The sequence below is a fragment of the Lissotriton helveticus genome, chromosome 5_1 (genome assembly GCF_964261635.1).
Source record: "Lissotriton helveticus chromosome 5_1, aLisHel1.1, whole genome shotgun sequence".
Taxonomy (NCBI): domain Eukaryota; kingdom Metazoa; phylum Chordata; class Amphibia; order Caudata; family Salamandridae; genus Lissotriton; species Lissotriton helveticus.
In genome coordinates, this window is record NC_136065.1 from 2052818235 (window position 1) to 2052830795 (window position 12561).

Here is a 12561-nt window from a genome sequence, read left to right on the forward strand (position 1 = left end):
AATTTCTCGCCACACAATCTATACCGGTATAGCTTACAGATAGGCACGAAAAACGAACTTAACGAGTGTTAAAACATTGATCCTATTTGCATACCATGACGCAATCCTTAGCAACCAACATGTTACCTTGGTTACCGCTTAGCAACCATCAATTTCTGCTACCAGATAATTGATCCAGCGGGCTATAGAAAATATATCATAAACTACGCTACCCAATTTCATAACCTATAAACAAAATTCTAAACTATACATGGACCCATTTATGAACCTGATATATTTTTGGGCCTACTGAATCAGGTGGTCAAATAAATCTATATACACATTATTTACAAACTATAAACATTTTATACATTTGCAGAAAGAATATTGTCATTAGAATAAAACCTAACCATTTAAACGACCACCATAGGCGACGTGATCTAGCTAAAGGTAACCTATACTTCTAAATAACCAAGACCAGCTTGTTTGTCAAAAGTAAGATTTTATTTTCTAAATTATGGTATATAAGTTGTAAGTTCTATAAATGAAATTTATTTGCAATAAAGCAAGCATGATGGTAAGAAATAAGAAAAATACAATTTAAGCAATTGAATTAACTTCAAAGAATTATATAAAGTTTAGCATTTCTAAAACCTATTTCCCTAACTGAGCTAAATAGACAGAAATTAAAGTAAAGATCTTTGAGGATTCTTACGTGCTCCACGCAAAGTCCAGCAGCACATCACCCTCATCGGAAAGTCAGAAAGCAGCAGCCAGCCCAACCCTAAGGGCATGACTTTTTATACCTTTCTACGCTAACTAAACTAGCAAAGGAAAGTTTTCAGAAATACTCGACGTCCCATTGGCTGAGAGTGACAAGTGACATGTCACCCGATTCTTAAAAAGTTCCACAAAATCATGTCTTACAAAGACCATTGTCTCTTCCACGTGAAGCCAGAGGCTTCCTGCGATTGCAACTTTGTTTTAAGTCATCCCCGCAGCTTCCATAGTCTTACAGTGCAACTTCCGCGGATGCCAAGTTAAGGACTGACAAAAAGTTCACTTTCGACCTTGGCCATGTCCGACAGAATGATGTCAGCTCATCAGTTTTTGCTTTGTGAATGCAGCTTCAATAAACGTTTTAATTCAGAATGGGCGTCTCGTGACCTTCTGCAGAATTACAGTTCAACTCTCATTTTGCGGCTCAAATAGCTAGGCCTCAAAAGCAGGCAACTTATGATTTCTAGTATAAAACAAACACAAGAAAAGTATTAATGTAAGAAATAAAGTATATTCTGTATCCACCCCATGGTTTACTAAATAATTAGCCCACCCGATTAATCAAAATGTTACCTAGCCATTGCAAACAAATAAAGCAGCGTTTATATTTACCAGTCTCCGTTTTTCTATGAGACCCATATGCACCTAGAATAGTAGAAATGACATCACACAGACAAGAGAAAGCAAAACAAGCACATGCTTATTTTAAATATGCAGCAGTTAGTAATGACAAAAACGAAAACAATAAATTATTTTATTATTTTGCACGAACAAAAAGATGCAACATTTATGCACGTTTATGAGCACACATGTTAGTCCCCCCACGTGTAAAGTTTAATCTAGGTTGTATTAGCACGACATATCACAAATCATTAATAATTTTATTCATGTTATGGAAATGTGACTTTGCGAGTTTAAACAAAATTTTGTTTTCTATCTCGCTCCATCAGTCTCAAGAACACAGCAAACCTGACAAGCTGGATTTGACACTATTGTGTCGAAAAAGATGCCCACAGCCCCACCATGCCCATTCTGTGGAGCTCAGAGGAGTCATCTAAGCCCATTCAGTTCAGCATATTGTTTCCTCCTGGGAGGCATTTCACACCTATTCAAGGCTAATTACTGGCTTGAAAAAATTGGAGAGCCAATGCAAATAATCCTTGCTCAGTCTGGTAAAAGATAGCTTTCAAAAGGTTACTGTTCCTTAATTTTTTATTAACATTCAATTTCACCACTGAATTGGATTTTTAATAACTATTAAAAATAGTTGTTTAATAAAAGTGATTTTCCCTTGTACTATCACTTTCTTATGGACCATTGTGCTACAAGGCTTCCAGGAGTAATATGGCAGAGCAGTGCTTAATTTGATAGGGACCTTCTCAAAAGGCCCCTGCAGCTGGCACCACACATTGCCCCTGCCAGCGCTGCGAATTACAGTACAAACACGAATTAATAACCGTTGCACTCCTACAAGTGAAAGAACTCAGACTATTCTTGGCCGCCCAAGGCGTGGGAGGCAGGTATTGTTAATTTTTAATGTATATTGAATTATTAAACACTGTTGTTGTCTCATCTCAAAATTTTACAGACAGTGTCACCATGTGGTGGACTGTCATTAGCGCCAGTGTTAAGAATCAAGTGTCAATGCAGAGTACCAGAAACCACCGGCTCAAAATTAAGCACTGGGGTAAAGAGTGGATATTGCACATCTGATCCTAGAGGCCACAAACAGACTCTATTACCTCCACGTCGCGGTTACTGCTGGTCAGGGCTTCCTGCAGAGATGTAATCATGGCGTCCTTTTCCTGCAGGGCGTAGATGCGCAGCTCGTCTCGTTCCTGTGCAGCCTGCTGAAGAGACTTGTACGCAGCTTCCAGCTTTGGGGTCGCAAACTCCTTCTGCTGTAGTATGTCTCTTAAGGCCTTCAATGTCACGAAAAAGAAAGCACAGGAAATTAGGATAGCCAAAGAACTCGGAAAATTATTGTTCAAAACCAAGGTCCAGTTGCGTATTAAATCTGTCGGCCTTCTCCTACTATACAAAGTATATATTACTGTTATTAACTATCTTCAGTAACTGCTATGAACCTTCTCTTAGGACTGCTATTCCATATTTACTTCATTGCAACCAACCATAACCAGCGCTATTGCCATCTCAAATACATTCTGTTTCATGTACAATGTTCATTTTGTAGGGGATACATTCTATATGGGATACATTTCCCCCATCATACATTATAAGGATATTGCAAGTCATTGAGGAGTTCCATGACCATACATTATGTTACCCTGAGGTGACTTACAATATGCTTTTAATGTATGACATAAGGCCTTTTAGTCCTTATAATACATGGCCATGCCATCCCCATTACCAGAAAAGCTTAAATCCTTAGTATCGTCCTCTTTCATTGCAAAAATGAAAAATAAAAGCAGAATCTGTATTGTCAAATTAAACACATCAAAAAGGAGTTAGTAATTTTTGTCAAACATATTAGGCTTACAAAAATGTTGCAGCTCAAATTGTGTTGAAACATGTAGAGAGGCCATCCTTCCTGTGGTGGTCACTTCATTTCAGAAAAAACTTATCAGAAGGAAAAGACAGTCCCTGTTTTCCTTGTTTAAACTCTGGTTGTAATTATGCTCTATGACCTGCCTTTCACCCGGGCTGCTATCTCTGGCAGCAGGCATTGTGGCATCAGAACTCAACTGTAATAACTTATTGAAGAGGAGTGGCTTTGTAGTCTCTTTATTACAGGTGACTAGATGTGCCACAAGTTGTCTGTAATAAGGAAACAAGAGACAGGCTTGCATGCAGGAATGGCAGGCCCACATGTACTATAGTGATATTGCAAATTGAGAGAGTTCCATGACCACAAATAGAGCTAAAGCCAAATCGAAAGTTCCTTTATAAAGTCACGGACCTTCGAGCAGATGTGTGATATTCTTGTAACGCATAGTAGAGGATATTTTGTTTCTTAAAATACATGGTCACACTACCCATCTTTCCACACACTATGTTAAATCCTTGTTCTCTTGGGGGCATATGTAGGTAGCCGTTTGCGAATCGCAAACGGCGTTTTGATATGTAGGTGCATATTAGCAAAATAAGGAATCGCAAAAATTGGGATTCCTTATTTTGCTCAAGCATTTAAGGAATCGCAATTTTGCGATTCCTTAAATGCTATGTAGGAGTCATTTAAAAAATGTGATTCAGGCTTAAGGAATCGCAAAATACCACCTACTCCAAGTAGATGGTATTTTGCGATTTCCTTGAAAAATGCATTTTAAAAAAAAATTCAAAGTGCCATGTGGCGCACAGACATGCCCTTGGGGCATGTCTGTGCGCCACATGTACTTACAGGCACATTCCAGGGGTGCAACAGGTGTCCTTTGGACACCCTGGCACCCTTGGTATTGAGATTCTCAAATTGCGATTTTCTCTTAGAAAATCGCAATTTGAGAATGTATCCCCCTTCATTCCTATGGGCCTCTTGGCCCATAGGAATGAATGGGACACTCATTCCTTAATTGTGATTCGCAATTTGCTAATCTCAATTAAGGAATATTAGGTAATCGCAAAAAAATCGCGAATTATTACCTACATTCCATTTAGCGATTCTCAAATAGCGATTCCTTAAAAATCGCTATTTCAAAATCGCAAAATGGAGATTACCTACATATGTCCCATGGTCCTTATTTTGAAAATGATGCTATGGTTGTCGGGGGAATATAAACGCTAGCAATCGGTTTCACTATTTAAACAGAAGTTGTAATCGTGCTCAGTGGCCTGGCTTTGACATTATATTTAGTCTCTTGCTAAAGGCGTTGTGACATCACACCTTAAATGTAATAAATTACTACAGTAGAGTAGCTGCATCATTTCTTATTTCAAATGACTAGTAATGTGTGTAATTTTTTTAAAAATTACATGTGACCAGTAAGGTCACAAGTAGACTGCAATAAGAAAACTAGAGACCTTGTCTTTACAAGGAATACAACTGCTAATAGCCACTTGGAGTGTCTACTATAGCCTTATAGCCCGCTGCTGAGGGCTGTTCTGGTTGTAATTGGCCTTGAACCAGAGCGGTGAGGGCCTATAACGAGGGTGAGGGCCTTTAACAACAAATATAGCCGGAGGCAGAAGGCTATTAAAACCTTCCACCTAATGTTGATAGAATGTTCCATATATCAAAGAGAGAAACATGAGGACAAACATTGAAATGTTTGAGCTCCTGGCTTATACCAGCCATTATATGCCTAGAGCTACTCCACTGTGTTCAATTGAGCGCTCAACATTCAATGTTCTAATATTCCATATTTTTAACCTCTTCCAGCTCAGCTTGTCATGAGCCGTGGAACGCTCACACGCGGGGATAATTCCCCTGCTGTGCTGAGCGTTCCACGGCAGGTAATGCACCTGTGACGAGCTGAGCTCGTCATGAGCACAGGAGCGCCGTACCTCATGGCGAGCTCAGCACAGCGGGAAATTAACCCCCGCAGTGAAGGGGTTAACAACTGCTATCCCACAGCTATTAACCATACCCAGTGACTTCTACTTCATGATTTTATCAGCTACCTCAATCTAATGCATGTTATTCTACTTATTATTTTTTACATCACATGCTCCCCACTCTGATATTCCATTAATGGTATATTTTTGATATGTTTCATGTTCGCCATAGCTCACAGTGATCATCTCTTCGTTTTTCCGTAGCACGTCAGACAGGCGAGCCACGTCGCGGTCCTTTTCTCGCAATGCCTGCCTCAGCTGTTCCGCCTCTTCCTCTTTTAACTTCAAGGCCGAAAACTTATCGTCCACCGCTTGCTATATCCAGCATACCCACCAACGAGAGCAGACAGAAACAGGGAGCATATAGTGAGAAACAAAAATTAGAAGAAAACAGGCCTACAATCTTTTAGGATTTAAAGTATACAAACAAGGCAATACAATTCTTGCAGGGGGTGTCAGAGTTACAAAATGAGCTAGCTGCATGCCTCCATGGGTCAATCACACACTGACATGGAGTTTATGGATTAGGAATGGTCCACCTAGGATTTGAAGCACATCCACAATGGTGCAGCAGTGACTCCTGGTGGCTGGTCAAGTAATGGCTACGATGCCCTGAAATGGCCTGCATTCTGCATCTTGACCACAGGGGTCAATACAGTGTCTGGTGTGGGGCAGTGACAATTGATAGCAAGAGAAGCTGACCAGCTCTTTCTTTCTCTTCTCGGCCTCGTCAGGCATTTCAGTTAGTCCCTTATCCACCTAGTACTTCAAACAAGTGTGTGTAAACAAGTGAAGCGTGTGGGGAAAGTTGGTGCCCTCTATTTTTCATTTGCAATCAAACATACAACAGGTTGTTCTAAAGATCCCCTAGCTGCTGACTCCATCCTTCCCCATCACATATATAACTTTAGGAGAATGGACACACTCACCTGGAGGGCCAGGTCTCGCTCCTTCAGCCTCTGTTGCAGCCTCTCAATCAGCGCACCTTTTATGTCCCAAGGTTCATTCCCAAACCTCACAGTCCTCAACAGGCCCACACAGTCCTGGGCGATGGTACAAAAGCAGGACAGAGGGGCATATGTTAGAAGCAGAACACAAACCGATCACGAGGGATGATGGGAGAGAAAGGTTTGTTTTACAGATTGAACGGGGCCATGGGGCAGAAAGGGGCTTGTAGGCCTCAACCGTGGGTGTTGAGGTGGTTTCCCACTCATGGCCCGGGGCCCACCCTATTACAGTTCTGCAAACTGGGCCAAATGATCCCCTTCCACACTTGACTCTCAGGGTAGCTAGGGTGCGCAGCCACAGACTTCTCAGGGAGATAATGGGGGTGTCTCGAGCTGAGCACTCATCAATCGAACGATACAATGATCTTAATGTCCAAATCAGTTCCTGCCTTTACAAGAAAGAAAGTACCCTAACCACACAATTGCACCAAATACTTTAACAATTCAATGATCACACAAGTCAGTGTTTTTGAGTGTGTTCTCCTGAAGGTGCTACACCTGCCCTGGGTGCTCCAATACTAACTCTCAGGTGGTCCCCCTAGCTCTGGGTACCGCTCTTGTGAAATCAAGCTCACCCCTCCCCTGGAAGGGTGATTTTGTTAGCGCCCTCAATGAACACCTTGCATGCCGGGGCGAGCCACCGGTGAGGGGTGTAGTGAGCCACCAAGTCCACCTGTGTTTGCTAGAGGTCAGCTGAAGGCCGAGTCTGTCAGCACACAAGCCATGCATCTGTCAGTGAAGCTGCTGTGCCTTGGAAGCCATGGGGTTGGCCATGTTGGTGTTTTTCTGTTAGATGATACACTCCACTGGGCTGATGCTGATGCAGCCCAGGGTCAGACTGAGGCACTCTTATTGATCACAGTCTCGACTGAACCAAAGGAAAGTGTAGCCATGGTTGTGCCTATGGCAATCGTGCAATTCCAGCCCTCCTCCAGGGCAAAGGCAATCACTGTGTGAACAAACTTTTGTGGTTGCCACCAGGAACCTAGATAAGAAGCCAGAAGCCCACAGGGACGTGGGTCCTTCCTAGTTCACTCTCGAGTAGTCTGCTCTCCTGGACCTCACACAGCCTCTGGGGGTACACTCTAGCCCTCCGTTCCTCTCCAGTAGAAAGTCAGACTCCAGGTAATGCTCCCTCACCTTCTGGATACAGACTATCAGGCAGACAGAGTAGTCCGCATACCCAGCAAAGCATTCCCTTCATTGATCATAAAGACGTTGGAGCAGGAACAAACACCTTGAAGCTCAGCTCTTCAGGCAGTGGATGAGGATCAATGGAGTCTAACTGTAGACCCAGTCTGGGGTGATTCTCCTGTCAGGTGTCCTCTTATGGCTGTTCTCCTGACACAGCCTTTATGCAAAGTGATGCTTCTCACAGGAAGTACCAGTGAAGGGTATTCCATTCTGGGGCACACACAACTGAAGCACAAAGAGGTGTGGGGTTTCTGCAAGTGGCGGTGATCAGGGATAGACAAAAGCGCTGGCCTCACCTCTCACAACTTCCTCACCTATCACATAAGTGTCTGCAGAACCATCCCTCAACCCTATCATCCACAAAACGGCAGCGTTCCAGAAGACTAATCAGCAGCTGCTTGTCAACGAAAAGGTCTCAATGGTTTTCTAAAAGCCACCCTGCCTCCATCCTCCTCACTTCACTGTCTGGGTCTCCTCCTCCCTCCAGCTAAAGGAATGAACAGACTACACTTGCATGGTCCTCACGCCTCAACTTGTGCAAGGTGAGACCAGAGGTATCCAAAATGGATCCATGTGGCCTCCATTACTCCGGCTCAGTCATACACAGCTCAACACCAATCATGTGTTACACTCACTACATATAAATATGTGCTTGACATGCATACGAGATGCCCATGCAACAGTTTGCGATACCAAAGGGGATGATGGACGGAGTGCTTGAGCAAATCAAACAATCACCCCCAGTCAACTGATCTGGGTTTAATCCATCATCATTCTTTAGCTCGCTCCACCACCCCAGTTCAGACATGGCCATATGCAAATCAGTCTGACCCAGTGCCTCATGGGAACAGTCCAGCCCGAACTGCCAAGCCATGTCTTTCATGGACCGGAAACAAGCATCCAGGGACCGGTTTCGGATTCATAATCCTCATCAGCCAACAATTTGGGCATACTCAGGTGGGCCAATAGGCTTCACCCTCAGTGACCTAGATGAATAGGTCTAGTCACACTACTGATTTAGTCTTACACATGGTATGTTGTCACAAACGCTTTATGTGTTATACTCAAGGTAGAGGCAGGAGTCCACCACCAGCATTGAGGGATCACTTGTCTCTCCTCCATGTCTCACGTCAAGTCTAGGACCTCACAAGGGCCAGCGTGATGCCAGGACCAAAATAAAAGTCTTGTGCACTCAGACCAGGGTGGGGGCACCTGATTACAATGCAGGGGACATTCCCATCTCAAAAGAGCATTCCTTATTTAATTTGTGTCACCACCCTTCCCGTGACTGGCATCCATAAACCCAGTGGTCCAGCTAATACGTAGGCATTGACGTACTTGGTGAACGTACAATACTGTGGTGGTGGGATGGCGTACTGGGGATCCTCTTCCCAGGTCACGAAGTGCAATGCACACCAGGCTTTTTGTAAAGGTTTGGCTAGCTCTACAAACGGCTCCGCAGCTTTCGTCACACCTACTTCTGACCATAAACTAACTCAGATCCCGTCCTCATATCTTTTCATCCTTTCCCTCCCTACAGCATCCACATCAGAAAGGGTTGTCCTTCATTTCTGCGCATCAGTAGGTGTGCGGCTTGAATAGTATCCTGTAGTGTACCAGTAAGAGCATGCTTATTTACATCAGGTAGTAGGAGGCAGTGAGGATAGAGTAGTGTTCAAGACACTTTTTCTTCTGTCTCCTACTCCCAGTGTCACTGCTCTGTGATGGCCGATCAAGCAGTGTCTAGAAGTCCTAGGTGAACTCTAGAGGAGCTGGGAGCATGTCAGACAATGCCTTGGTTCCCTGGGCATGGGGGTGACCTTCCTCTCTGGGCTCTTATGCCATCCTCAGGCCAAATACGTACACTTTTGGCCTAAACATAAGGGCACATATCACCACCAACAGGGGTGCTCTTCACTGGCTCCCGGTGGAGAGAAGGATCTCTCTCTTAGACCCACCTGCATGGTTCATCAAGCTGTAAACATCTTGGGCCCTGGAAGACAAGTTCCATAAATATCTTCTTATTCACCCACTGCACTTGGGGCCAGATGTAGGTCGCCCAATACAGGTCGGTAACGGCCGAAATTACCGAATTTCGGCCGTTACCGACCGGTATTGGGCTTTTTAGATGTAGGTGTCATTTTTGTAGGATTCGGTATTTTACCGAATTGGTAATTTAAGGATTCGGTAAAATACCGAATTCTTAACATACCGATTCAGTAAATTACCGAATCCAGGATGTAGGGAGCACTCAAGTTAGTGCATTCCTCAGTTACGGATTCGTTATTTACCACCAACTACAAGTTGGTGGTAAATAATGAAAACCTTTGAAAAAGCATTTTTTTTGCTTTTCCAACAGTGCCATGTTGCAGACATGCATGCCCTTAGGGGCATGTATGTCTGCAACTTGTGCACTCATACACAATTGAGGGGTGCAACAGGGTGTCAAAGTGACACCCTGCCACCCTTCAATGTTTTCCCCCTTTTACCGAATCAGTAAATACCGATTCGGTAAATACCGAATTTTACAGATTCGGTAAAATTTACAGAAAAATGACCTACATATTATTTACCTATTCTTAAATACCGAATCGGTACGATTCGGTATTTAAGAATAGGTAAATAGTATTTACCTACATCTGGCCCTTGGTGTCTCCAGCTTCCTGCCTTCAAGAGATCGCGCCACGGAGGCTGCGAGTTTAGAGGTTCGCTGCTAAAGTGGCAAGTGACCAACCTCGCTTTCCCAAACTTCTCAACCACCACTTTACTTTCAGGAAATCACTTAAAACCTTTCTTTTTCACAAATTACCTCAGTCTTTCTCAGGACATGCTTGGGGGATGGGGCCACATCACAACCTGCAGAGGTGTTGATACTAAAAGATGAGGTACTGTGCCATTTAGGTGTGTAGGATGAGGGCACACTGCATGGGAGGAAGTGACTTCAGGGGGTCAGGAGGGCCGAGCCTCCACTCACGGACACCCAAGAAATGGGGATGAAATTAGGCCCATTATTGTGGCAAATGTGCCTCCACCTTTGTCAGATACAGGTAAGTATTCCATCCTGATGAGAACACCTGGACCCCCATAAAACACTGATTAACATCTGCCTGCTCTGCATATCTCTTTATAGCACCTATATTGGCACCATGCATAACTGTATACCACACCTTCAGCAGAAGTAAGCACAAGTGTTTCAGTGGGGCATGTTCTAGCATCTCAAATAGCCTGATGAAGGCTTCCCAGCAGGTACCGCAACATGCTGACAGCCAGGAAGCAGCATTGTACAAGCAGGCATTGAACACAACTTCTGCAGTGAACTCACCTTCATGAGCTCTTCCTTCCTATGCAGGCTCTGAGTGAGTTGTCTGATCAGTGACTCATGCTGTGGTATGCTGCAGGGATGGCCTCTATCCAGCAGGTGCTGCTCTGCCTGGCTGCCCCCATTTTCCTACAAATAACAGAGGAGGGAAAGAGAGGAAGGATGTTAAATGCAGATCTTTATGCATTATGGTTTATAGGACAAGCCAACAGTGCAGGTGGGGCCTCCAGAATTAAAACCAACACTCCAGGCGAGGAGGCCTCCAGAATTAAAGCCAACACTCACTCCAGAATGGAAGCCAGCACTCCCGAAGCCAGCACTCCAGAACGGAAGCCAGCACTCCAGGTGAGGCCTCCTGACCTGAAGCCTATACTGCAGGTAAAGCTTCCAGAACTGAAGCCAACAGTCCAGGAGAGGCCTCCAGAACTGAAGCCAACACTCCATGAGAGGCCTCCAGAACGGAAGCCAACACTGTGGGAGAGCCCACCAGAATTGAAGCCAACACTCCAGGTGAGGCCTCCTGACCTGAAGCCAACACTCTAGGAGAGGCCTCCAGAACTGAAGCCAACACTCCAGGAGAGGCCTCCAGAACTGAAGCCAACACTCCAGGAGAGGCCTCCAGAACTGAAGCCAACACTCCAGGAGAGGCCTCCAGAACACTCCAGGAGAGGCCCCCAGAACTGAAGCCAACACTCCAGGAGAGGCCTCCAGAACACTCCAGGAGAGGCCCCCAGAACTGAAGCCAACATTCCTGGAGAGGCCTCCAGAACTGAAGCCAACACTCCAGGAGAGGCCTCCAGAACACTCCAGGAGAGGCCCCCAGAACTGAAGCCAACACTCCTGGAGAGGCCTCCAGAACTGGATCCAACACACCAGGAGAGGCCTCCAGAACTGAAGGCAACACTCCAGGAGAGCCCTCCAGAGCTGGAGCCAACACACCAGGTGAGGCCTCCAGGGCTGGAGCCAACTCTCCAGGTGAGGCCTCCAGAGCTGGAGCCACCACTCCAGGTGAGGCCTCCAGAGCTGGAGCCAACACTCCAGGAGAGGCCTCCAGAGCTGGAGCCAACACTCCAGGAGAGGCCTCCAGAACTGAAGCCAACACTCCAGGAGAGGCCCCCAGAACTGAAGCCAACACTCCAGGTGAGGCCCCCAGAACTGAAGCCAACACTCCAGGTGAGGCCTCCAGGGCTGGAGCCACCTCTCCAGGTGAGGCCTCCAGAGCTGGAGCCAACACTCCAGGTGAGGCCTCCAGAGCTGGAGCCAACACTCCAGGAGAGGCCTCCAGAGCTGGAGCCAACACTCCAGGAGAGGCCCCCAGAACTGAAGCCAACACTCCAGGTGAGGCCCCCAGAACTGAAGCCAACACTCCAGGTGAGGCCTCCTGAATTGGACATAAAACTACTTACTGGCCTCCAGCACTTTACAGTGTGTGTGTAGCTTATTCAGGCACGTAGAAGAAATCAAAAGGGGGGAGTGAAGAGGTGGTGCTGGATGGCACCAAGGTGGGAACGTCCTCTTCTTAAAGTACAGTTAATCAACAAGGTCCACCTCACGGAGAGTTAGTGTGTATCCTGATGTTCGTGGAATACTCAGGCACTGCTTGCATCCTGGTCTTGTTGTGGTACCTGGTTAGAGTGGGCACACTGCACGCTTGTATCGTAATTGTATTGTAATTGCATTTATATAGTGCTCACTACCCCTGACGAGGCGTCAAAGCGCTTTTTCGGTGAGTAGCACGCTACTACGGGGCCCATAGAGGATTAGAGTTGAATT

The 12561-nt window shown here is 45.4% G+C and overlaps 1 protein-coding gene across 2 annotated transcripts in view; it reads right to left on the reverse strand.

The window, feature by feature from the left end:
• The window catches only part of LOC144756271 (uncharacterized), a 191264-nt gene that overhangs the window by 34253 nt on the left and 144450 nt on the right, over positions 1 to 12561 (reverse strand). For both annotated transcript variants that reach the window (XM_078645927.1, XM_078645928.1), the window contains exons 4-7: positions 10792 to 10917; positions 6198 to 6311; positions 5446 to 5583; positions 2502 to 2681 (exon numbers count right to left, since the gene is read on the reverse strand). In XM_078645927.1, coding sequence (XP_078502053.1) covers positions 2502 to 2681; positions 5446 to 5583; positions 6198 to 6311; positions 10792 to 10917 — 558 coding nt within the window. The remainder of the gene's footprint in view (positions 1 to 2501; positions 2682 to 5445; positions 5584 to 6197; positions 6312 to 10791; positions 10918 to 12561) is intronic.